The sequence below is a fragment of the Leuresthes tenuis genome, unplaced genomic scaffold (assembly GCF_036924035.1).
Source record: "Leuresthes tenuis unplaced genomic scaffold, fLeuTen1.0.hap1 SCAF_24, whole genome shotgun sequence".
NCBI classification, from domain to species: domain Eukaryota; kingdom Metazoa; phylum Chordata; class Actinopteri; order Atheriniformes; family Atherinopsidae; genus Leuresthes; species Leuresthes tenuis.
The window spans coordinates 28490142-28517641 of NW_027325378.1; the positions used below are offsets into that span (position 1 = coordinate 28490142).

Below are 27500 nucleotides of genomic sequence, written 5' to 3' on the forward strand. Positions count from 1 at the left end.
TTTCCCCCTTCTTTCTTTTTTGTAAGCCACAGTGTAAGAAATCTGACAAACACAGACAGCTGACAGGGTTCACTCCTCACACGGTTTCTCCTTTTCTGTCTCTCTCTTTCACACACACACACACACACACACACACACACACACACACACACACAAACTGCTCAGACACAACTGCTGGGTTCAAATACTGGAGGGCTTTTTTAACACGTAGGTGGAGCTGTGGTTTTTAAAGGAATTGCACTGAAAGTTTTTCTTTACAAAAAAAAAAAAAGAGGAAAGAAACAAAAACTACAACAAAGATTTCAGGCCCTGCAAAGTTCTCGGCTGGACATTTCGTCACTGGCTTGTGTACTCTGCTTTTATCATGTAACAAATAAAGTATTTTTGTTCAAAGTGACATCTGTGCAACTAGAAAGTAACCGAGATATGAATTTACACCTTTAAGGCTGATCATTTCACGGGAGTCACTGCTTCCTGACTGGATACTGGAGCAGGGCGTCGCTGCTTCCTGACTGGATACTGGAGCAGGGCGTCGCTGCTTCCTGACTGGACACTGGAGCAGGGAGTCACTGCTTCCTGACTGGACACTGGAGCAGGGCGTCGCTGCTTCCTGACTGGATACTGGAGCAGGGCGTCGCTGCTTCCTGACTGGATACTGGAGCAGGGCGTCGCTGCTTCCTGACTGGACACTGGAGCAGGGCGTCGCTGCTTCCTGACTGGACACTGGAGCAGGGCGTCGCTGCTTCCTGACTGGACACTGGAGCAGAGCGTCACTGCTTCCTGACTGGACACTGGAGCAGGGCGTCGCTGCTTCCTGACTGGACACTGGAGCAGGGCGTCGCTGCTTCCTGACTGGACACTGGAGCAGGGCGTCTCTGCTTCCTGACTGGACACTGGAGCAGGGAGTCGCTGCTTCCTGACTGGACACTGGAGCAGGGAGTCACTGCTTCCTGACTGGACACTGGAGCAGGGAGTCACTGCTTCCTGACTGGACACTGGAGCAGGGCGTCGCTGCTTCCTGACTGGACACTGGAGCAGGGAGTCACTGCTTCCTGACTGGACACTGGAGCAGGGCGTCACTGCTTCCTGATTGGACACTGGAGCAGGGCGTCGCTGCTTCCTGACTGGACACTGGAGCAGGGAGTCACTGCTTCCTGACTGGACACTGGAGCAGAGCGTCACTGCTTCCTGACTGGACACTGGAGCAGGGCGTCGCTGCTTCCTGACTGGACACTGGAGCAGGGAGTCACTGCTTCCTGACTGGACACTGGAGCAGGGCGTCACTGCTTCCTGACTGGACACTGGAGCAGGGCGTCACTGCTTCCTGACTGGACACTGGAGCAGGGAGTCACTGCTTCCTGACTGGACACTGGAGCAGGGAGTCACTGCTTCCTGACTGGACACTGGAGCAGGGCGTCTCTGCTTCCTGACTGGACACTGGAGCAGGGCGTCTCTGCTTCCTGACTGGACACTGGAGCAGGGCGTCGCTGCTTCCTGACTGGACATTGGAGCAGGGCGTCACTGCTTCCTGACTGGACACTGGAGCAGGGCGTCACTGCTTCCTGACTGGACACTGGAGCAGGGAGTCACTGCTTCCTGACTGGACACTGGAGCAGGGCGTCACTGCTTCCTGACTGGACACTGGAGCAGGGCGTCAGGGCTTCCTGACTGGACACTGGAGCAGGGCGTCGCTGCTTCCTGACTGGACACTGGAGCAGGGCGTCACTGCTTCCTGACTGGACACTGGAGCAGGACGTCACTGCTTCCTGACTGGACACTGGAGCAGGGCGTCACTGCTTCCTGACTGGATACTGGAGCAGGGCGTCACTGCTTCCTGACTGGACACTGGAGCAGGGCGTCTCTGCTTCCTGACTGGACACTGGAGCAGGGCGTCACTGCTTCCTGACTGGACACTGGAGCAGGGCGTCACTGCTTCCTGACTGGACACTGGAGCAGGGAGTCACTGCTTCCTGACTGGACACTGGAGCAGGGCGTCACTGCTTCCTGACTGGACACTGGAGCAGGGAGTCACTGCTTCCTGACTGGACACTGGAGCAGGGCGTCACTGCTTCCTGACTGGACACTGGAGCAGGGCGTCACTGCTTCCTGACTGGACACTGGAGCAGGGCGTCACTGCTTCCTGACTGGACACTGGAGCAGGGCGTCACTGCTTCCTGACTGGACACTGGAGCAGGGAGTCACTGCTTCCTGACTGGACACTGGAGCAGGGCGTCACTGCTTCCTGACTGGACACTGGAGCAGGGAGTCACTGCTTCCTGACTGGACACTGGAGCAGGGCGTCACTGCTTCCTGACTGGACACTGGAGCAGGGCGTCGCTGCTTCCTGACTGGACACTGGAGCAGGGCGTCACTGCTTCCTGACTGGACACTGGAGCAGGGCGTCGCTGCTTCCTGACTGGACACTGGAGCAGGGAGTCACTGCTTCCTGACTGGACACTGGAGCAGGGAGTCACTGCTTCCTGACTGGACACTGGAGCAGGGCGTCGCTGCTTCCTGACTGGACACTGGAGCAGGGCGTCACTGCTTCCTGACTGGACACTGGAGCAGGGAGTCACTGCTTCCTGACTGGACACTGGAGCAGGGCGTCACTGCTTCCTGACTGGACACTGGAGCAGGGCGTCACTGCTTCCTGACTGGACACTGGAGCAGGGAGTCACTGCTTCCTGACTGGACACTGGAGCAGGGCGTCGCTGCTTCCTGACTGGACACTGGAGCAGGGCGTCGCTGCTTCCTGACTGGACACTGGAGCAGGGCGTCGCTGCTTCCTGACTGGACACTGGAGCAGGGCGTCGCTGCTTCCTGACTGGATACTGGAGCAGGGCGTCACTGCTTCCTGACTGGACACTGGAGCAGAGCGTCACTGCTTCCTGACTGGACACTGGAGCAGGGCGTCACTGCTTCCTGACTGGATACTGGAGATAGATGCCAACCTCCTCACAGCACTGGCACCTGCTTGACTGGTATAAACCTTTTCTTTGACATCTACCTCTGCATCTTCTAGGGGGATTCAGTGATTATATGTTGATATGAAGTTTTCATGAGCTGATATTCAGACACAATTTCTGATTGTTCAGCAATCTGACAAAAGAAACAGAGTAATATGTGGATGAGAGCAGCTTGAGTAGGACTCTTGGCTGCATTAACATATGCTGTGCTTTATTATTTTTACAAAGAGATGCTAAAAGATGGAACGTTTGAGCAAGTGTGGAGCGCCTACACCTAATTGAGTCTAGTTGAGCATATACATGTAGGAATGATTGAAACTGATCACTGATCGGATCGTTTCGCGGATCATTTTTCGGATCACCAAAAGATCAACATAAGTTTGGTCTTTTTGTTTATTAACACTTTTAAATTATTAAATTAAAATATATAAAATCATCTTAATGTGCACAAGGCATAATATCTTCTTTTTAACATAATTAATGAAAAACAACTTAAAGTGCAACATAAAAAGGCATATTTCCTTCCTTTAACCGAATTTGGCCTCATGTCTGCACCTATAAACACACCCATAGCATTTGTGATGCTTTAACCCGGTCGGATTGTGCAACAAGGGGCTGCATAGTTGCCGCGGTGATATGCGGTTGTTGAGTAACCTTCGTTTTCACTCCTGTCAGTGAAACACCGGGGTGATGTTGCTTCAAATGCGTGGCCATGCTTGATGTGTTTCCACAGTACCTTCACACCGTCACGGTTTTATCCACTAACCTCTTTTCCCCATACAGGGAACTTAAATGACGCGGGGCGTTCAAGCTCCTCCGTTCCACATGCGCATTTTTTTTTTCATAAATCAATCCATGGATCACGTGCGTGCCGAACCGAAGATATTGATCCGAACGGATCACGGATCAATGATGATCCGTTGCACCACTAGCATCTTCCATGAAAGCTGGGGTAAACAGTTAGACCTGAAATCTACCCAGAATGATGAGATGAGGAGGAAGGTTGATTTTACCAACAGCTATGTTTGTAGAGATCTGAATCCCAACAAAAACACAGAACCAACTATACGACCCAGAAAAGCAAATCACATCTTTGGCATGGCTGGACCTGTACTTGGCACATTCAACGGTCCCTTCCTGCCAAACCAGTTTGTTTCCTGCTGTTTCCAGGTGTTTAACTCACCTGTATGAAATGTTTTCCCTGTTTTTTGACCGAGTCATGCAAAGAGCAGTTTCACTGTTTCAGTCAGAGATGAAATAAAAGTATCTCCAGATCATAATTAAAGTTGACTGTGCATCCCTTTTTCCGTCATACACACTAAATTTATAGTTTTTTTTCTCCCACCAAAGGAAACTCCTTGGAAAAAATATTTCATATAAATGACACAGAGTACGACTCCTCGTTTACATGAGATTACATGAAAGCAGACGTTCACAACACTGCTTCAAGTACACCCACAGAGCGGATCCTGTCACACTGAAGCGTCTTAGTGGGCCATAAAAACTCTCCAGCAGACACTTCTGTAAACTGCAAGAATTATTCCATCATGCAACTAAGTATGAACACTCACTAGATGCCAAAACAAACAAGATGGCCACAACTGAACCTCGCATTAGTCACAATCAAAGGGGTAACTAAAGTAAAATCAGTCAAAATAAACCTTGTTCAGGTGACAAAATGTATGATTTTGGGGAAATGATCACACTAATCTGACAGATTCCACTTTCACTTCATTTCACTGCAACCACACAAACAGCAGTTTCAGCACGCACACACACACACAAAGGAAATCTGATGTGAGAATCCTATGACCTCTTCCCCAAACTGACATTTCAGCATTTTATTCAAATCATGCTCACACGGCTGCCAAGTGTGGGGAGGTCACACCTTAGTCACTTTTCAGAGAAAGCTGTAAAACCTGCACGAAATCACAGAAAGGAACACGCCAACTGATAGAGGTGATGTAGTTATGTTATTAACAATGTTAGTTTACTTGTTAACTTTTAGAGAAAGGATCTGTTCAAGAATACACAGATCAACAACAACGAGTGTGTGGATTCATGATTTGTATGCAGCTGACAGGTGTTGAGTTCAAGGTTTCCTTAGTAATGGAAGTCTACACTAACATGTACTGTATCATATAGATGCAGTAAAAGTTAAGATATCACCATGATGGTGGTATGTCCTCCATCAGGCTCTGCGACTAACAGGACGACTGATGACTGACAGAGACCGAGGCAGAAAGTCCCGCTGGTCTGCCGGAAGCCTAGATTACAAGGATGGGCCTATATTCCAGCACTGTGTGTGTGTGTGTGTGTGTGTGTGTGTGTGTGTGTGTGTGTGTGTGTGTGTGTGTGTGTGTGTGTGTGTGTGTGTGTGTGTGTGTGTCAGAGTGACAGACAGGCCGTGATGTGCAATCAGTGTCAGGAGGTGTGCACGTGCAGTTCAGTGATCCTCTGTTACTTATCACATTGGTTAGTGGACTAGCTTGCGTGAAACTGAATTAGTCATAGTGGTAAGGGCTGCACGGTGGTGTGGTGGTTAGCAGCATCGCCTCACAGCAGAGGGTTACTGCTGGGGCCTTCCTGTGTGCCGTCTGCATGTTCTCCCCGTGCATGTGTGGGTTCGCTCCGGGTACTCCGGCTTCCTCCCACCATCCAAAAACATGCATGTCAGGTTAACTGGGTGACCTCTGGGTTAGTGTGAGCGTGGGCGGTTGTTTGGCTCTGTGTGCGCTTGGGATGGACTTGTTTAATCCAATTAAGTCTTAGTCATACAGCACCAGCAATCCAGATCAAGTCAAATTCATCAAAATCAAAATTAGTCCAATTCACACAGAACCAGTTAAAAAGAAAAGCTGCCTTGCTAAGGAAACCAACAGATTAGGTGTTTGGCCGGGTTGGAGTGGGGTGCTGATTTTACAGCATTAAAATATATATACATAGCATTAATAAGGTCTAGAATAGATTACGGTTGTGTGGGATATGGATCGGCAGCAAAATCAGTGCTCTCGCAATTAGATATAATCCAAGCCAGAGCAATAAGAACTTGTCTCGGAGCAATAAAAACAGCACCAATATGTTCACTACAGGTTGAAGCAGGAGAAATGCCACTAGGGCTCAGAAGAAAACAGCTAATAGCCAACTACTGGGTAAATTTAAAAGGACACAAAGATGAACATCCAGCAAAGAGAGTTCTGGAGATGTGCTGGGAAGAGGGGAAAGAGGAAAAAACGAGTTTTGGGTGGGTCAGTGAGGGTTTAGCAGAACAACTAAAAATACAACATATGGAATTCAGCCCAACAGTTCTGTGGACAGTAATACCAAAATGGATGCTACAAGAAACAAATGTAGACTTAAACATGTGGAACATCAAGGAAAGAAATAAAACAGCAGATCTAGTGCAGGAATTTTATAACTATGTGGAGGAAAAATATGGAGAATATGTGTATATCTATACAGATGGGTCCAAAGAACAGGCAACAGGAGTAACAGCAGCAGCAATGGTGGTTCCCATTTATAATAGAACAATTTCAAGAAGAACATCGGATCATTTAAGTATATATGCAGTGGAATTATGTGCAATATTGCTAGCAATAGAATGGATGGAGGGGGTGAGGGATAGGAGAATAGTTATATGTAGCGATTCATTTTCATCACTCTTAAGTATTAAAAGCGGAACAGCAAAAACACATCAGGAAATTTTATATGAAATACAGTTAAAACATCCAGGTTAAAGCAACAGGGGAGGGAAATAGTGTTCATGTGGGTACCAGCGCATGTAGGAATAAAAGGAAATGAAAACGCAGACAAAGCTGCTAAGGATGCAGTAAAGAAAGAGGTGGTGGAAATGAAAGTAAAATGATCAAAATCAATATTGGAAGAATCAGGAAAAAGGAAGACATTTATATAAATTACAAAGTGTAGCAGGAGAGGCAGGGTGTTATGGACAGAACAGAACAGAACAAGTCATTATTAGTAGGATAAGAATAGGTCATTGTAAACTGAATAATACACTTAAGATAATGGGGAAACATCCAACTGGGCAGTGTAGCTGTGGGGAGAAGGAGACAGTGGAACATGTGTTGATAGCATGTCCCAGATATGGAAGGGAGAGGGAAATAATGAAGATAGGGCTGCAGAGGGCAGGAATAACAGAATATAATCTGAAAAATATAGTAGAATCTGGTAAATCTAAAGAAGGGAGGAAAATAATTATAGGATTCCTGGTGTCAACTGGAAGAATTAAAAGAATATAGAAAAGAAGAACTAGAAAAAAGTCTAGTCCAGTAGATGGCGGCATATGTAACATCAAGGATGCCAGCTGCCATTAAAAATGAAAGAAGAAGAAGAAACCAACAGATTGTGCCGGAACTTCTGTTTGATCCGATCCCCGTCTGGGAGGCGACTGTTGACAGGGGCCACCATGCCTTTGGTCCAATGGCAGCTGGGACAGAACATTTTATCTGAGTTCCTTATTTTGTTTGAGGAACTTTGAGCATTTATCAAGAGCCTGAAGATCACTAAGATTAGTGGTCGCCTAAATAGATCTGTGCTTCAACCAGGCTTGAAATCCGAGAATAGGCTTCTTTTGCGGCTTTGCTTTGCGGTAAGACATATTGCATCACTTCCTGTTGCCTTTCTCTCTATAATTTACACATCTTGCATAGTTAACTCTATCGCATTCTTGTTATATTCTAACACTCACTCTTACAGAACTTTAGTCTTTATTTTTCACTTTTTAGCGGTGTGTCTGGTTCTCTAGCTTAGCATGGCTACCAGTTCTCTTCCTCTATCTCCTGCTTTCACCTGCTCCGTGTGTCAGATGTTTAGTTACTCCTCTGCCTCCTTTAGTGGTAATGGTACATGTAACAAATGTAGTCTTTTTGTAGTTTTGGAGGCAAGGTTATCTGAATTGGAAGCACTGTTGAAAACCTCCGAGCCAGGCGCCTTTAGTCAGTGCAGAGCCACCTAGCCGAGTTAGCTCCATTAGCCGCCCCTTAACAGAACCCGAGCAGCCGGGACCCCAGCAGCAGACCCCAGAGTCATAGTCCTAAAGTCAAGCCCGTGGTTCACCATCAACCTGTCCACGTTTCAAATAGATTTTCCCCACTCAGCGACACACCCGCTGAGGACAAAACCCTGGTAATTGGCAGCTCTATAGTCAGAAACGTGGCATTAGAGACACCAGCGACCATAGTCAAATGCATTCCAGGGGCCAGAGCGGGCGACATAGAATCCTATTTAAAACTGCTGGCTAAGGATAAGCGGAAATACGGTAAAATAGTTATTCACGTCGGCGGTAATGACACCCGGTTACGCCAATCGGAGGTCACTAAAATTAATGGGTGGCAACACCCATTCCGACATCCCGCTATTCCGACATTCAAACGTCCCACCATTCCAACAAGGCTTTCCGTATAAGGAAATGTGCGTTACTCAACAGGTGAGTCCCTTCTTTATGTTCATGCAATTTAAATGTTTAACACGTGTTTACAGATAAGCGTTATTAAAAACACAAAGTCTCGGCAACTGGGGGAGGAGAAGCAGACCGCGGTGGTTTTCAATCACACACTCCAATGCCACTTGTTTCAACTTCTGAAAATTTAATCCAGGAAAAAAAGGCTTACAAACATGGACCGAAACGGCTCCATAACACGCACAAGAATCCAAAAGAAACGAAAGTTAACTAAAAGAAAGCAAATAAACAGCATGAAGTGGTCAACATTGGTTTTACGCATGCCTCTGTGCATCTGGCACATGCGTCTTCGGGCTCTCCCACGTTGGTTTGTGGATGAAAGCTATATGTTCAGCTGTAATGTCAATCTCTACATGACATTTACTCCCAGGTGTGACCAGTTAGCTCCTTAAGATATCAACAGGCTGTATAAAGCCTTGCGCAACAGCTGTGTGTTTGTGCCAAATGCGCAAAGCCCATCCGCGCTTCCCATAATTGGAGCGAGTACTCATAAATCACGTGAATAACATGAATAAACGTTTTTACTGCATTTTGTTGTGTTTTATACGTTCTATGCTGTCATTTCTCTCCTCTCCTATTGGCAAGGCAAGGCAGAGTGCTCGCAACTGTGTCCTGTGCAGTAGCCGTGATATCTGTAATTGCAATTATTACTTTTGCATATGATGCCAGCGTGCAAAAGACGCATGGGCTCTGTGGAGAGCTCCGCTCCAGCTGGCTGCTGAGACAGCTCACTGACTGTATTTCTGCTTAATCAGTTTCAGTCTCGCCAGAGTTACATTAATATCTGTATTTTTATATTTGACATTTCAGGGGATTTTGATAATAGATTATTAAAGTTTGTTTGCGAGGCTGTGGCCTCTGCATGTGCAGAGTTTGTGCGCCAAACTTTAGGGCGTATTTGCGCCGGCATATCATTAGTGCAAAATGTTTTGGGTAAAAAATAGGCTATTAAAAGGAACTGTCGGAATGGCGGTATGTTAAATAAAAAAAAAAAACATACCGCCATTCCGACCATAGGAGGAAAAAAGTGTCGGAATGGCAGGACGTTTGATAAAAAATTAAGTGTCGCCATTCCGACAATTGGAGACCAATGTCGGAATGGCAGCATGTAACCAAATTAATGTTACATCAGTGTGTATTTTTGCCAAAACAATGTCGGACTCCGTAGTTTTCTCTGGACCCCTGCCAAATCTGACCAGTGATGACATGTTTAGCCGCATGTCCTCATTCAATCGCTGGTTGTCTAGATGGTGTCCAGCAAACAACGTGGGCTACATAGATAATTGGCAATCTTTCTGGAGAAAACCTGGTCTGATGAGGAGAGACGGCATCCATCCCACTTTGGAAGGAGCGGTTCTCATTTCTAGAAATATGGACGAATTTATTAGTCATCCAAAAACATGACATCCCAGGGTTGAGACCAGGATGCAGAGTTGTAGTCTTACACACTTCTCTGCGGCTTCCCACCTGATGCTGCCCCCCCCTCAATCAAAAAACACAAAAGGAGCAAATCCTCTTGTGCAAAAAAAAAATTAAAACAAAAACATCAAACTATTAAATGTGGTTTGCTGAATATTAGATCTCTCCCTTTGAAGTCTCTGTTAGTGAATGATTTGATCTGTGATCATCATATTGATATATTTTGTCTTACAGAAACCTGGCTGCAGCAGGAGGATCATATTAGCATTAATGAATCAACTCCCTCTGACTATTTAAATGTTCACGTTCCTCCAACCACAGGCAGAGGAGGAGTGGCAGCTATCTTCAGATCAGGGTTACTAATCAGTCCTAGACCCAAGATTAGTTTTAGCTCTTTTGAATCTCTGATTCTCAGTTTTTCCCAAAGTGGAAATGACAAAAACCTCTTGTGTTTGTTGTTGTGTATCGTCCACCTGGCCCTTATTCTGAGTTTGTGTCTGAATTCTCAGAGTTTTTATCCCAGTTAGTGCTGAGTACAGATGAAGTCATTGTAGTGGGGGACTTTAATATTCATGTAGATGTGGCTAATGGGGGTGTTTTCAGAGCACCCCTGTTTCATCGGTAGATTGAAGAACGTAAAGAATTTCACCAAAATAGATGGTGGAGAAAAAAGTCTAATGAAATTGGCAAGCAACCGTTTGCATATCACAGCTTGACTAAAACATGGCGTATAATCTAGAAAAGGTAATATTTCAATATTATGGTCTAATAATCGTTTATTCGTGTTATAACTGCAGGCGAACCCACTGCAACACAGCAGCATCCCTCAGATGCACCCAGACCAGGCCTCCTATCATCCAAACGTAATGCAGTGATGCACAGCTTTATTTCGTTTGCACTTGTCTTGATCTGGGATGTTTAATAAAGATAATTTTCCCTGAATTGCCTGTTGTGTTCTGCCTTTCGGGCTATTATATTGCGCAGAAGCACGCGATGCAAAACGCTGTCGCAGCCGTCAGACTCGAGTTTGCCCTCCGCCGGCAGATTAGTTAATTTTTAGTTGAAATGTCAGGGTTTCAGTCGACCAAGAATTTCTTTGGTTGATTGTAGCCCTACTAGAGTGAAGTTAGCCGACCGTCACAGAGCTAAATAAGCTGTGCTGCGGCGGCGCGCGTTGATGACGTCATCCCAATAGACAAGTGTGTAGAAAGTCCCCGATAAAAACAACACAGCAGCTATGTGCTAACAGAGCAGCTATGAGCTAACAGAGCAATAGCACGCGTTCGTTCATTCATTCTTCTAAGTATTGGTGAAATAAAGACAGATAATGCCTTATTTAGAGGCTGCACCGTTCACTCCGTTTTATGGATATACGCCGATCTCGAGTGATCTAAGCACCGAAGGACGCCGACTTTCACCAAACTGTTATCGCTGCGTAGATAAACGTATTTTGTGCCAGAAATAAAGTCCAGGTTTAAAAAACCGAATTTCCACTTTAACTGGGAATCGACTTAGTCATTGATTAGTTGGCTGCACAGTACTGGTGAAAGGTTTGGTGACATCTACTTAGTCCAAATGAATGGGTCGTGTGTTCAAACGGTTGACCATACAGTCTGCTGGTGCTGCATCTTTCTAACAATGGGGAGGTTTGCCAGCCAATGACGAGCCTCGTGTTGCTCGCGTTAAGAATGACAGGAAATTATGCCACCTCCTTTGACTGATCTCCCAGAAGAAATAGCTTAGAAACAGTAACACTCAATAAACAGCAGGCCCCGAGAAAGCTGTTTCAGCTTTTAGCTTGTGGAGGAACCGATAATCCTGTAAATTGTACATGTGAATCTATCTCAATGAGTTCCATTCACATCGCTCCTCTTCAGGTACTGCTAATATGTGACCTGTGTGTGTGTGTGTGTGTGTGATGCTGATCTCACACCCACATAAGCGCCTTGATGGTGCTCACAGTGGGACTGTTGAGAGCTAAGTCAAAGGGCTAGTGTTTGATCGTGAGAGTCCATGTGTGTAATAGAATTTTGCAGAACTCTCAGGACATGCTTTTATAATTCAGCACTTGCTGAAGCCCATTAGGAGTATATGAGTGAGAGCGCACACACACACACACACACAGGTAGTGATGTCCACAGCATGCCCTCCTCCCTCCATTTAAAGAGCTCTATTTGCTCTGTTGTTGTGATGTGAAGCTTTACACATCGCAATGGAATGCAAAGCAGGGTGAGCACACACACACACACACACACACACACAGGTCAAACTCTAATCCCAAAAGCAGACGCTGGTAGTGGACACACACTCATTCAGAAGCAGAGGGTATTCACTGATTTGTGTGTACACAGCAGCCTGGCCTGTTGGAACAATACACAGACAGCTCCACATGACAGAAAACTTTTCTCTGGCTCGTAGCACTGCCTTCAGATTCCTCACATTCCTGCTGGTTGCACACTGTTGTTGTTTGAAGCTGTCTTTACACTACAGGGGGGCTTTCTAAAGGCTGTGCATTACACGTTAGAAGGAGCTTGGATTGAAAACCTTTTCTTACAGCAGAGGATTGCTCTTGGGAACGGACATTTGCAATAAACAGAAGCAGTATACCCAGTGTGAAACTGAAAATGATCACAAATTCTCATCTTTGTCTTATCTCGAGATATAAAGAATACATTCAACTGCTGGATATGAATAACTTGGTTAATCCAAAATGAGACCATAAAGTTGGTGACAATTTCAGCGAAAGCTTGGGAAGGATAAGCTTGTGTTGGAAAAGAGTGAATGATTACTGGGAGCTGACGGCTTAATGTTTACTCGTCTCTGAACTAACCGTGACTCTCAGCTCGCTCGTGGACTCGCATGTTTAACCTACAAACATAGAGGTTTACGGGAAATGGTGTTCACGACTTTTTCTCAGCATGTTTCGGAGCACACAGCAAATTACTGAAAGAGCCTCTGTTATTAGAACAGAACAGAAGCTTTACTGTCATTATATGTGTCATATAATGAGATTACAAGTGCTTAAAAGTCATAAAAGACAAGAAATAGAAATGGTGAAAGTAAGTCTCAATATAATACAATAAAGAAAGAAAACCGTTTAAATGATTAAATAACAGCAGCTTATGAATGTCATATTGACGAAAGTGACTCAGTGGTTGCAGCAGGGACTGGTTATGGCACGATAAAAGTCCTATGCGTCTTTAGATGATTAACTGTTCCTTTTTTCTTTGGCCCATGGAAAGAAGCTATGAGTGAGTCTTGAGGTGTGGATTGGCCAGCTGTTCCAAGGAAGGCAGGGAGCAACCCAGTTTTCTCAGTCCGCTGCAGGGAGTTCCTGGCTGCCGCCGAGCTCCCGACGCACCGCACCTTTATGCAGTCAGTGAGCACGCTCTCCATGGAGGATCGATAAAAGTGTACCAGCAGCTTTTGTTCTAGCTGCTTTCTCCTGAGGTTTCTCAGGGGATGCAGTTGCTACCGGGCCTTCTTTGCCATCGCCCATGTGTTGGTCAACCAGGGGAGACCCTCTGAGATGTTGACCCCAGGACCTTGTAGGAGGACACACTCTCCCCTTTAATGAGGAGGGGGGCACGACCCCTTCTGACTCTTCTAGTCTATGATGACCTCCTTAGTTTTGTGGGTGTTCAGCGATAGATTGTTCACTGAACCCCATGCTGCCAGCTGCTGGACCTGCTGCTTATTCTTGCAGTCTGTTTGTCAGAAAATCTTGTAACCATGCACAAGTAGATGGGAGTCGGTATAAATCCAATTTATTTGTGTTGAGGGCTGAACTAAAGTCAAACAGCAGCCTGGCATAGTTTCCTGGATGCTCTACATGGAAAGGAGTGTGCTGCTACATATATTTTCATTAAAAGTCAGGACGCATACAACCAAATTAATGTTTAGGTGTGTGACTGGTACTATATGTTCTAAATCTGAGAGGCTCTGGTGTCTTCTCTCTCATAAAACATCCTTAACTGATTTGAGAACCTGTAGAAAATCCCCATTTAACAGGTAAATACTATCATTTTGTGTAGGCTGCCAACTCCTGATGTGGAGTATGTTATGACAGGACATCGATCTGTACTGCGTTGATATTGGAGTCAAACTCTGTCGAACTGACTGAACTGGATGAAGTTTAGAAAGGAACAGTATAACATTTCAGGCAGCAGATATGGACAAAAGCAAGATATGGAGAGCAAGAATTTGTAGTAGAACTCTGCAGTAAAATTGACCCGGCATATATGGATCCTGAAGTCAGGGGTGCAAAACAGGTCTGAGTGCTTCTAAGAACACAAGCTGGAGATGGAAGACAACTGGACACAGCAGGACTTCAAGACAGCAGCACTGAGCAAAAGATGTAGCAAGCCTGCTGGGAATCTACCAAGCAGCTTTCAAAAGATCCAGGAAAGAAAAGTTTGCTGAGATGAAGGTTGAACTCCAGCTGATGCTCATCGACATGCTGTGAAGCACAACGGGGGCAGCCTCATACTACGGGGTTGCATCTCTGAAGCAGGGCGCGGGTGACTGGAAGGTGACAGAAGGACAAACTTTCCCAAGAAAAGAAAGAAGACCTGGTCCAGTCTGACAGGTCTATAGCAGGCATAAAGTCACAACAACACCGCAGTGCTTCAAATGCTGGACAATGCTGAAGATGGGCAGTATCCCCCATCCAATTTGATGAAGCTTGATGGGATGTGCCAAGAAGACTAGGAGAAACTGGGAGAGCCAAGTTTGTAAAGATTTACCCAAAGTGCAACGGCCGTCTGTGGGCCTTACCGCAAGCACTGGATTACGGGTCAGAGCTTACGGAAAAGACTTTTCTCTATGTCCCTTTGGGTGATTAAACAATGATGAGCAAAAATTCAACCTCTCTGAATCTGCTACTCCATAAAGTGATGTAATGACTCACTATTTAACATGCTGATGCTCAATTGTGAGACTACGAATGAGCACAAAGGTGAGAGGACAACAGTGACATAGCTGTCCCTAAATCCACGATACGCCCATCTGTAAGAGGTCCAACTCCTCCCAGCGAGGCCGATTGGCAGCTGTACAGCCTGGTTGCTGACATACGAGTCCAGCTGCTACGGTTGTGAGAAGGGATTATAGTGGCGGGTTAACTCTGTGCCATCCCATTCTTCCTCTGTGCTCTCCATCATTTCATTCATTCAATCTGCTGCAGTCATGCAATCTCAGACTCCACCCCTCCTGCGTCACACATGCATATAACAACGTATCTATGAACACAGACCTGGGTCAGACTCATTTGTGTGAGTTGACCAAACGATGAAAGAAAGGAGTTGCCTGGCATCAGGCAGAAAAATGGCGGTGGCTGTCTGTGGCGCTCACAGATGACCCTGCTCTGCTTAAGTTATTTGGGGATTACACAGCTTTTATCCCCCTGCTTGCTCATCTATAAAACATGTCAATGAATGCTCAATACAAGCGTTTGTGTGCTGCTCAGAGGTCAGATTCAGGCACCACCGATTATACAACAACTACTTGTTTTTAATGTTTGAAAAAATACAGAAAAACTCACAGAACAAGGATGAAAAAAGCAAAGAAAGCATGTAAACAACATCAGTCTGCAGTAAAAACGATGACATATCATTATAATGTGCTAAAGTTAGACTTATTGAAAATAGAAGACAGGCTAGTTTCCTGTGTGTTGGACATGCTGCGTTTCTCATTGCAAAAAGGAATATCTGTGAGTTTTGGAGTATGATCTATCTGCTTTATGGCACTAATTACATTTCTAATCTTAAAATGGGTTTCGGATTTGTATTGATACATCTTTGCACCCCTGCTAATGTGATTAAATAGTAACAGTGAATGATCAAGTCAGGTCAGTCATGAAAAAAAAACTCAAAGCATCAGCTATAGACACACAACAAGCAGTTAACCAGGAGAGCATCACCTTCAGCTTCCACACATCTTTTCGTTTGTTTGGACGCCACATAGATTTAAAGATGAATATTTCTGACATTAGGAGGGCTGTCCAACAACAGCCCACTTTGGATCACTGTCAGAGCAGCCATGAAACTCAGAAACTGATGCTTCAACCATCCAAGCTGTAAGTGGCTTGTGAAAAATGATCATTATACCTGGAATAATTCAGTCCTTGTCAAAAATTAAGCTGCCCTGGGCACTGGTTGTGTGACGCACCAGCAAAACAAACGGTGATGGATTTTCTCTGTTTCCTGATTCCTAGAGCGAGGTTGGTGCTTGAAGACCTGCCAGGTCAGGGCAGGACGGCCGTGAGCCCCTATCCTGAGCCCCATTTCTAACACTGGATGTTTCATGGACTGGAAGCTCCCAAAAAAAGCTTTAAACAATTTCACCGAGGTGCAAGAGATGTTCTCTTAAAGATGCATGTGGCAAGCAGTCAAGGACAAGAGATCCTTCATATGGGAGGTGCCATCAGTTGGAGGACAATGAGACATAGTCAATGACTGAGGTCAGTCCATTGACATTCCACGGCCTGGGAACAACTTATGATCTCTCTACTGAGTAACTCAAGGGTCCTGCTTGTTCGTTTAAATACTTCCTGCTTTCCTTCCTTTCTGCCTTGCCTCCACTTCTACTGCGGTCATCATTTCCTGACTCAACCCTTCCTTCCATTAGTTCTTCTTCCCTTCCTACTTTTATTCTCATTGTGATGAATGCCAGAAATGTTCCTCTGTCTGCGAAGCACAAAATAAACCAACCATTAATGTTAAAGTAAGCTTTCACCACTTCCTATTTTTGGGAAAATTAAATTAAAAATACACTATGGCCAATGAAATCTTATTATATGTGGAAAACCTTTACGTGTTCCTGAAAATGAAGCTGCGCTGAGTCTCCAACCCAAAGCCCGGTGCTGGCAGAGACATCCATGTTTTCCTCTTCCTGTAATGCTTTTTTAGGGTTGCATAGGTGACAAAACAAGCAGCCATTTCACCGACTCTAAAATCACACTCCCTAAGCAGGCCTGCTTCCAAATATTCCTGTTATTAGATCTTGGCTGACATGCTCAATAATTATTTGTCCAAACTAGGGCTGCACAATTAATCGTATTTTTATCCTGATCACGATTTTGGTGGCCACAATTAAACGAACCTGATCGTCAACGATATTTACATTCAAAATGTGAGCTCTGCTGCCTGCATCTGGATTACTGGTTGAGAACATGTGGTTAGATTCTAACCACATGTTCTCAACCAGTAGTCCACCAACCACCAGGGGGCGACAGCATGGTTAAGGCTTCATTAAGCTGCCTGAATAACAAGCGCGCAGTTAGACAGCCTGCAGGCAGCTAGTTAGACAGTCAATGAGTAAGACTGATGAGAACAAGTCATGTCGAAAGCCGAGAATACAGAAGCATCTGGGGATCGCGAGGAGCTTGTGCCTCGAAACGGGGCGACATCCACTGTCTGGACTTGTTTCGGATTCAGGGCAAGTGACGTTAAACAAGAACAAGTTCTTTGCAAAGAGTGTAACAGAGTAGTAACACCACTAATCTGTTCTACCACCTGAAAAAACATCATAAACCTAAATACGAGGAATGCATGAAGGCCAAAGCTAATGTTAATTCACAAAATCCCCGTCCGTGTCCAGCGCCGACCCAGACAACCATTACAGCAGCCTGCACCGGGCAGAACCCGATCCATCTACCTCCCAAAGACACGCAGGAATAACAGACGCCATGTTTTTATTTGGCCAAAGACGTGTCCCATCAATACAGTTAGTACTTTGAAATGTGAAAGTATTGGGTTTTTGTTTTTATTTTGCATTATTTATCATTTATTCTAATTTAAAGTTGAATTTTTCAATAAAAATTGTTTGTTTATAAATGGTGCAATAAAAATCCAGACATGGTGAATGACCGTGATTAATAATGGTGATTTCAATATTAATCAGAATAATCGTGATTATGATTTTGGTCATAATCGTGCAGCCCTAGTCCAAACTGTGCAGGAGGTGGATGCGTTCGGTTCTGGCGGCAGGCTTACTTTAGTTTGGACACGCTCAGTGAAAACCACTCTGCAGAAAACTGTCGTTAACCCTGAACACTTTCCACAGCTGGAACATATGGACAGCTATTTGATACTGGCAGTAAGCTGGTGAGTGCTCGGTGGCTCTGCTCAGGTGAACACTGGTGAACGTCCAGACTGCAGCGCCATTTGAAAAGTTGACTTGTGAGGAAAACATGAAGGGAATAAAACACTGGAAGGTGTCCACTGCAGTAGTTATATGGTCACAGTCAAACTTTTTCAAGGTACTTCATCCTGAAATGTCTCATTTTACACCTAAATTAATACAGCTGCTCCCACAGAACAACTGAATCAGAGCACCATCAAACTCCCAGCTGCTGGAAAAATACTGCACTCACCGTGTTTCATGTGGCATTGTGGCGCATCAAGCTAAACAATTCAGAAAAAGAGTCACTACAAACCAGCACTTTCTTCACCTGTTCCAGTTCTACTGTAGAGACAGCAGGGCAGCTGGAGGCCCAGCAGCTTGAAAGGAGGCACCTTCATCCTGGATTATTACACAGATACTCAGCTGGATGACTGTGGTTCGTACAGCTTCGTTAACCTCAGGCTGCGAGGCCTAAAACCTGATCCCTGTGGTGGGCTTACAGCGAAGCACCACCAACTGAAACCTTTCAGGGATATGACTGGACCAGGTCCATGATGAATTCAGGGCCTAGATCAGTCCCACCTCTTACTTCTCACTCAGTAATCCGACTGGTGGAGGATTGGGGAGTAATCTGGATGGCAGGGGTGAGGATGAGGCAGGGAGGAGGGAGAAGGACAAATCTCTCTGCTGTCTCGGTTCCACTTTATATCACTTTCTGAGGATACAGTGTGCAGCAATGTTGGTAGGAAATAGCTCTTTTTAAACAGACTATGCATGAATATTCCAGCATTTAGGGCGTCTTAGAAAATCCATGCACGAATCTAAAAGATCTCATTACATTTACAAGTGTCCCTGTTATTAGTGTGAATGGACTGAATGAATCATGATGGTTCGTCACACTGTCCAAACAAAAGATGGACACAATGATGGGATTTTTATTAAAGCACCGAGTCAAACTGCCCCTGCTGGTGAGGCCTGACAGAAAGAGGATTTAACACAACACAACAGCAAAAAAGACAGAAAGACAGAAAACGCGTTCTCAGGAAGTCCTTTCAGCTCCCTTCCAAGAACAAAACAGAGTGGATGCAGCCGAAATAAACTCAGTTTATCATAGAAACACAATGCAGCAACTTCACTGTTTGTCCCTGAACCTTTCATCATGGACACACAGACAGATACACAGACAGACACACAGACAGACAGACAGATACACAGACAGACAGACACACAGACAGACAGACAGACAGATACACAGACAGACAGACACACAGATACACAGACACACACACAGATACACAGACAGACAGACAGATACACAGACAGACAGACAGACACACAGATACACAGACACACACACAGATACACAGACAGACAGATACACAGACACACAGACAGATACACAGACAGACAGATACACAGACACAGACAGACAGATACACAGACAGACAGACAGACAGATACACAGACACACAGACAGACAGATACACAGACAGACAGACAGACAGACAGATACACAGACAGACACACAGACAGACAGACAGACAGATACACAGACACACACACACACAGACAGACACACACACAGACAGACAGACAGATACACAGACACACACACACACAGACAGACACACACACAGACAGACAGACAGATACACAGACAGAGACAGACACAGAAACACAGACAGACACAGACAGATACACAGACAGACAGACACAGAAACACAGACAGACAGATACACAGACAGACAGACAGACAGACAGATACACAGACACACACACAGATACACAGACAGACAGATACACAGACACACAGACAGATACACAGACACAGACAGACAGATACACAGACAGACAGACAGACAGATACACAGACACACAGACAGACAGATACACAGACAGACAGACAGATACACAGACAGACACACAGACAGACAGACAGATACACAGACACACACACACACAGACAGACACACACACAGACAGACAGACAGATACACAGACACACACACACACAGACAGACACACACACAGACAGACAGACAGATACACAGACAGAGACAGACACAGAAACACAGACAGACACAGACAGACAGACACAGAAACACAGACAGACAGATACACAGACAGACAGACAGACAGACAGACAGATACACAGACAGACACAGAGACAGATACAGACAGACAGATACACAGACAGACAGATACACAGACAGACAGACACACAGACAGAGACAGACACAGAAACACAGACAGACAGATACAGAGACAGACAGAAACACAGACAGACAGACAGAAACACAGACAGACAGATACACAGACAGAAACACAGACAGACACACAGACAGATACACAGAGGGGTTAGCTTGCGTAACTTTGCTGTGTGACAGTGCAACTTCACCGTGCTGCCTCTCTTGCTCACCACAATATCGGACTAGCCAGCGTCTTTGTAGAAATATTAGGTGATATCTATTACACTTTCAAGCAAGTTAGAACCACATAGTTCGGAGGTGCTGATCAACGTTGGGGGTACTATAGCGCTATTTCGCACGCGAACTGCATCTGTCAGGAAACTAAAGTTTCCGAGGAGCACCCGAAGGCAACATTAACCTCCACCCATCCACCGTCTCTGAGATGCACGCTCTGAGATCACTCATCCAAAAATCACCGTCATCTCACTGCAGCAAACTCTCGAGTTGACCACCCACAAACTCCACTCTCAGCGCACGCTGGGCGCGCACTACCACGCACGGAGTAAAGCAGAACGTTCACATTTCAGCTGGACTCACCGTTAGTGGTGTTTTTTGACAGTTTGTAGAGAGTCTCCGAGCGTTGCTGTCACAGTCACGATCCGCCCACCCGAGAGTGTACTGTGCGGAACGCGTACCAGCTAACCCCGCCCCGGAAGAGCTCTGCTCCAGTCACAGGTCAAGATTACTGACTGGCTCTGATTTTATCCAATCAGACCAAAGATAAAGTTTGAGTGACAACCCTATTGTCCAACCATAACTCCCGACTCCTGGACTGGTTCGTCCTTGTCACTAAATGCACTTTTGACAGACAGCCTGTACACACAATGGAAAAGTTTGACTCCTTTTACGGGACGGTGCCGGTCCAATCGACGGGAGGAACAGCCTGGGGATACGTCCGCGGCCCAGGAAGACGCCCTTTCACCGCCCTGACACTGGAATGTCCCGGGTTGACGGTAGTCACAGTGGCTCACGGACGGTGTGGGTGTCACAGATGTATCGGTCAAGCACGAGGAGGCGGATTAGTTTGTTTTTGTTGTTGAAAATATATGAACAGGTGGATTCTTCCTTCTTTTACGCGAAGAGAATACACTCTCTACTCTTTGCTGTGATCATTATTTCAGGCACTAAATAAGCATTCGTGTTCACATTACGTCACTGCAGCTCATGCATTGAACAGGTTCTTGATACTAATTCTTACAATGAACAACTTTTCCATAACTTGCTTTAAAATGAAGAATACATACCAGGGGTTCAGAAAGTGAAATTATTCCATCTCTGTGAAAGTTGGTATATAGTGACCTCTAGTGGGAAGACTGCCAAACTTCAGTTTCAGGCAGAAGAACGTACCTGTCTGTAGTTTGTACCAATATTTGTATGCTGGTAATTATGGTTGTTTGTCCCTATAATACAGCTGCTCAGAATTTAGCAAGTTTAAAGAAACCAAACCTTGGAGATAACACAATGATGGTGGTGCAGAAGGTTGCCTGTAATGCTGAGCTCATCTGATTTTGATGGAAGTCCGTTTGGCTCTGCTGTGGCAGCTCCTGTTGGCTAGCTTTTTCTTTTCCTCTCATTGGATTCCTTCAAGCCTGTTTGTTCATACATGCAGGGGTTACATGGCAAAAGTTTCCACTGAAATTACAGAATATTGCAAGAAACCTATTGGGTTAAAAAAAAACTCCATAGTCAGTAATGAGTCAGTAACTGGGGTTTTCATGTGAATACATTCATACACAATTCAATAAAGTTGATGCTTCAGGGGACAGAAATATTCTTCAGGGCTATTACAGTTATTAAAGTCCCATTAAAAGTCACAGAGTACACTCAGCCACGAAGAGTTTGCTTTCAAAGAGGTTTATTGAAAGAACGGTTTTGAAATCTTAGAAAGTTCAACCATTGAAAATGCTTTCACACAACCAGAACCTGAAGTTTCCCATCCAACTTTCTTCAACTTTTTGTATAAATGATGTAGCATCAGCCCCCCATTGAGCAGCCCAGCTTCATTCTGTGGATACATAATATTCCAAGGGCTGCCTAAGAGTGTACTCAAGGGAGTTTTTCAAGGGACATCTCACAACTCAGTACTTTTCAGCAAGATGTGTTAAATATATGTTATTGCTAACAGATTTGAACACCCCTCACACTGAAAAGAAAGAAATTTGTGGACCAAAACGGCTCTTAAATTTGTGGATAAATGTCCTTCAGTCTGTCCCAGAAGGGCCAATCAGGCTTTGGGATATTTTAGGTACACTTGATTTCATTTTCCAGGACTGACCCAGTGGAGCCCAGGTACTAGAAATCAAGCTCACCTGAATATTTGGAAACAACTGTGTCTAGGACTGCCACCCATATACCTCTTTGTTCCATCGCTTCACTACCGAAGATACAAATGTACAGTATCGTGTTGTATTGTCTAAAATCACTATGTTTCCAGCTATTCAGTAATCCTCTCTTCCATGACCTGGAAGCAGTATGCATATATTATAATATATATATATATATATATATATGTAAATATGTCAATATAAATATGACTCTCCCACAACCTGGAAGAATTTATTGTTTCACTCTATACAATCTGCAAGCATACAGTGAAAATCAGCTGCTTTGCACATCAGGCCCTCACCTCAGTGCAGCATGCAGGTAAAAAGGTGCACCAAAGGAAACATCCTGTTATCATCACCCTTATCATCATGACAGGTTTTTTTTCAATAACATGTTTATTAGAGCAGACTTTTTCCTCAGTATTTTTTCTTCTATGGTATTCTGCATTTCAAAGCATGCTAAACAATTTCCTTTTTTCAGTCTCTGCATAGTGCCAAGGAGTCCGATTCTTTTACAAGTAATAGAGGTTTGTATGTACAGGCAAGGAGTGACGGAACGGATCCAGTGTTGTGTAAACGGTACCAAAAGCCCTCCCGAGGTGCTCAAAATATGTACAAATACAGGAGCTGAATCTGTCAGAGCTCATACAAAGTCAAACAGAGCTGAAAAGAGCTCTGTGGTATGGAAGGAAGGTGTGTGTGTCAGTAAGTGCAGGTGCGACTGCAGGGTGAGATCTTACGTGCGGGAAAACACACCCACGAACAGACTATACCTCACCTCCACCTGGATGCCGATTGTTTCTCTGTTGTAATGTGATCATTTGCAGTATGCATGCTAACTTCTACTGTCACACACAAGGTTTAATAAGGAATCAACAACCACATTCTAGTTTTGAGGTCATAGTTCTGAATGTAAAGATACAGTTCAGGCCACTAGGTGACACTAATAAAACACAAGCTACAGTACGTGAGCTGGCAAGGAGAGAGCACATCTGAGAAGCAGCGTTTAAAAAAGATTTACAAGTTAAGAACTAGTAATGCCAGCTTTATCTGTCGTTACTGGTAGTTTGCGTGAGGAATTTCCTTCTAATGCCCACACACAGTGTTTGTGGGTAAAAATGAACTGATGGTGATGGGTATGTGAGCAGCATCAACCAAGTAACATCAAGCAGATTTGCTTCAGTAGCACTCCAGAGTTTCAATGCCAGCTGAACAGCTTTGGACAACCATGATGAATTTCCTCACGTCTGAGTCAGAATACTGGAGAAAAGGGATTCTAGCTACTTTGAATCGTATGAATGGAGTCAGCTTTTACAGAGTGCAAAACCATCCTCCCTTTACAGTCACTGTGATAAAATCCAGCTTCATTTACAGCCTCAAGTCAAACCATTAGACCAGACATTCTTTTTCACTTCTTCATTTGACTTTAAAATGCCACCAGTAGTGCTTTGGTTCAAAATGAAAAGTGTGACATGAACTGCACAGATACAGCCTCACGGTCCCATCAGCGACAGGTGGGGGAAGGACACTGGTATTTGGGATGTGATTCAAAATGTATGAGAAGTAATAATAAGTATGATAATAACAATAATCAGCACGAAGAAAAGAAGAATTTCTACGGCTCACCATTAAATATTGAGAATATTGTGTTTTAGCAGTCTGAGCAGAAGAACATGGGCAGGACACGGAGAGCCTTCAGTTGCCCCATCAAATCAGACGGCAGAACATTTTAGCTAAACAAACAACAACAAACAATAAATTAAATAAGTTAGACCCACAAGCAGCCAAACACAAACTTCACAATTCTTCATTAAAGGGAATTCTACTCAAATCAAACTGTTCCTTCAGCTTTTCTTTCTGTCTGATGAGTTGGTTCTGAGTTGTGAGACAAAGGAAAATCAGCCTCGTGATTTCACTGAGTTCCTGAGTCTTCATTAAACACGTGCGCTCTTTAAATAACATAAAGTGCTCAAATCACGTGGATGCTGTTCAGTTGCCACAGCTCTTAACTCTTTAAAGGACTATTGCACTTCAACAGCAGGCTCTCGCTTTCCTTTTGTATCAGGGAAGACAATTTGAAGATGTTACAGGTGTTTATTTAGAACTTTCAACTAAAATAAAAATGAATATTTTGCCATTCATGCAATAAAGAGAACGATTCAGAGTAAAGTGCTATCATATGACCTGCTTTTGGTTTTATTTCCTGTGTGAAATAACGGGCAGCATTTCGTCATGTTGGTTTGATCACCACCTTTTGGAGCATGTGCATCATCTTCTCATGGATGTTGTGCTAAGAGAAAAATGTCATTTTGACATACAAATATCCCTGGCGGACAAGCTCTGTATGCAACCTGTCTGCGGGTTAAAGACGACCCAATCCTCAGGCTAGAATTGGCTTTGACGTGAGTGTGGGCCACACTGATCACCTGCAGCACAGCCCGACGGTGTAACTGATGTGGTGGCTTTAGACTGCTCTGATGAAGCAGACTTTTCACTGTGGTGATGGTCAAACATCCAAATATGAGCCAAAAGATTTTCACTTCACACAGTTTGATGATCAACTCTTCATGTTGTTTTCCCTGCTTCTTCTACACCTTTATAGATATTTACACATATATCAATTTATTTACAACAAAGCACCTCCAGACTCCTTTCATACTGAATTATACAGTAAACCGGTGGATGAATACTTCTCACCAGCTTGTCTCTTCATACACATTGCATGCTGCATTTATTATTTTATCAGATGAGTGAGGTGGTGAAGTGTCTGAGCTTCTTGGAACCTCAGTGAATGTGTGTTACTGTCAATGACCCGTGTGTGTGTGTGTGTGTGTATAAGTGTGATGATCTCAAAAGAGAGTTTATGCGCTCAAATGCTCACAAACATAGTGGTGCTTCAGTACACAGTCCACTTTTTGTATTCAGCGCTGCTATAGAAATGATGACAGTGTCTTCAGGATTTTAACCAATGTTGTAAAGGGTTTATGTTGTTGAACCTGTCACCTTCCAATTTAAACAGGGCATTCACATCTTTATGTCTGGGCCAAACAAAACCAAAGGGACCCTCGGCCAGGTGTAGAAATGTGACACAAGCTTCGTCGCGCAGACTGTGAGATAGAAACAGGCACAAACACACAAAGTAAGAGCACTGGGCCTGACTTATTGTGCACGTAAGGATGAAGCACACTCACTCTTTTCTTCAAGCCAGCATTTTGCATATTGTACTGTACATCAAATAATGGTGCATTCGGCTGGTCATTGTAAACTGGCAAACTTGTTTATTTGTGTGTCACATGACAAACTCTAAATCAAAGGTAAAGCATTCTGGGTGCGTGCTCAGGTGAAAAAAAGTAGGGAGCAATGAAATCTGAGGTAGAAAATTCAACAGGATAAACTAGAACCCTCACCATTGACGCTTCATGCATCAGCTTGGATTAATGTTAGAAATCCTTGCTGACCTTATTTCACGGGCTGATGATCAAACTACTTTCCAGCTTCTCTCTAGGCTCATACTAGTTCATGTGGTTGGTTTCCTGCTTGATGAAGGGCACAGCTCACACAGAAAACGTGCAAGTTTGCCAGTTTACCTTTTTCGCAACACTGCCTAAGCATGCCGTATGTTCCTAATTTAATAGGAAATATGTACAATGTTTAAAAATAGGGCAGCTGATATGTTCATTATGAACATTCATGGCTTTTAACCCTCCAGATCCCGCCCCAGAGGTGTAGACCAGCCAGTCCTTGCTTTTGGAAAGGTGCTTTTGTAATAGCAGAGCATTAGCCCCACCTCTGAGGGCAGGACGTCAGGGGGAAGGAACCAATGACAAAACAAGACAGCAGGACTCCTGTTAGGCCAGCTAACACTACAATTTACTAACCAGTCAGTGAGTTTTTCGGAAGCTCCATGGACATTTAGAATAAGAATGATCATTATTATTACATCAAGATTTTCAGTGCAAGACGTAAATGGCTACTTTTTTCATCATTATTCTGTCCAATGTTGACTTTGCTTGTTCTGTTCAGTTATTCAACACCGGATACAGCAGTAAAGGGATTCTTCTACAGCTTAGCAGTCTTTTAAATGTGAGTGTGAAGAAGTCAACTTTAGTAGATGACTGAGAGGCCCAGACCAGGCTGATCAGCTCCCTTCTGCCCTGCTTGTGGTTTTGGTTAAAGGTTGTACCGCTGCTGCGCTCAGAAAGCTCCACATAAGATGAGGGAGAGAGGTCTCAACCCTTCCCTTGATCCCCTGCCTGGCTTTACTCTCTGAGCAGAGTGATGGTGAAGATGCAGTCGCTGAGTGTCCCAATGGGTTCAGGTGGTAGATACAGCAGGTGCCTCCTGATCTCCAAAGTGCTGTGAGGAGTGGTGGAAACAGGAGGATCTGCAGGATAAAACGCCTCTCTTGCTCTCTCTTTATCCTACTTTCCTCCCTCTCCTCTCCACCTCTTCTTAGCTGCCCCCTGGGTCGGAGCTGTGTCTCTGTGGGGTCTGTGAATCCAGAGATGTCTGTGGCTCTTGGAGTGACAGCTTCCTTTGGATGTCAGGATCTGAAGGTGATACTTCAGTTTCAGCAGCTGGCACAACCCTAGCCCCAATATTTTCACCTGCAATGTCTAACCCCGCTCCTAGATTTGGCTCCGCCTCTGCCCCATTCCTGAATTCTAAACCTGAACCTGCTGCTGCCCCTGAATAGATGCCAGCCCTGATGCCAAGTTCCAGCTCCAACTCCAGATGCCCATCCAGGCTGTCCAGTCCAGAGGATGTGAGCTGGTTCTGGCTGGTGGTGACCAGAGAGGAGTTCTGGAGCTGCACAGAATCAAGTGGCTTGGCTGGGAACCCTTCAAAATCCTGGGAGTCCAAGATCTGCTGGGAAACATTTTACAGGTCAGAGGGGGTGGCTGCTGTTACTCTAACGACTTCCAGAAAACAGGTACAAAAT

General features: G+C 44.8%; 2 protein-coding genes across 8 annotated transcripts in view; both read right to left on the reverse strand.

Moving 5' to 3' along the window:
* LOC140284672 (uncharacterized) overlaps positions 1–20878 on the reverse strand; it is a 119277-nt gene extending 98399 nt beyond the window's left edge. For all 7 annotated transcript variants that reach the window (XM_072378611.1, XM_072378616.1, XM_072378614.1 and 4 more), the window contains exon 1: positions 20772–20878. The gene's annotated coding sequence lies outside the window, so the exon portion shown is untranslated. The remainder of the gene's footprint in view (positions 1–20771) is intronic.
* A 1214-nt stretch (positions 20879–22092) lies between these two features.
* Positions 22093–27500, reverse strand: part of kcnh2b (potassium voltage-gated channel, subfamily H (eag-related), member 2b) — a 350621-nt gene continuing 345213 nt past the window's right edge. Inside the window, exon 22 of the mRNA XM_072378053.1 lies at positions 22093–27424. Within this exon, the coding sequence (XP_072234154.1) occupies positions 27011–27424 (414 nt within the window). The 3' untranslated portion in view covers positions 22093–27010. The remainder of the gene's footprint in view (positions 27425–27500) is intronic.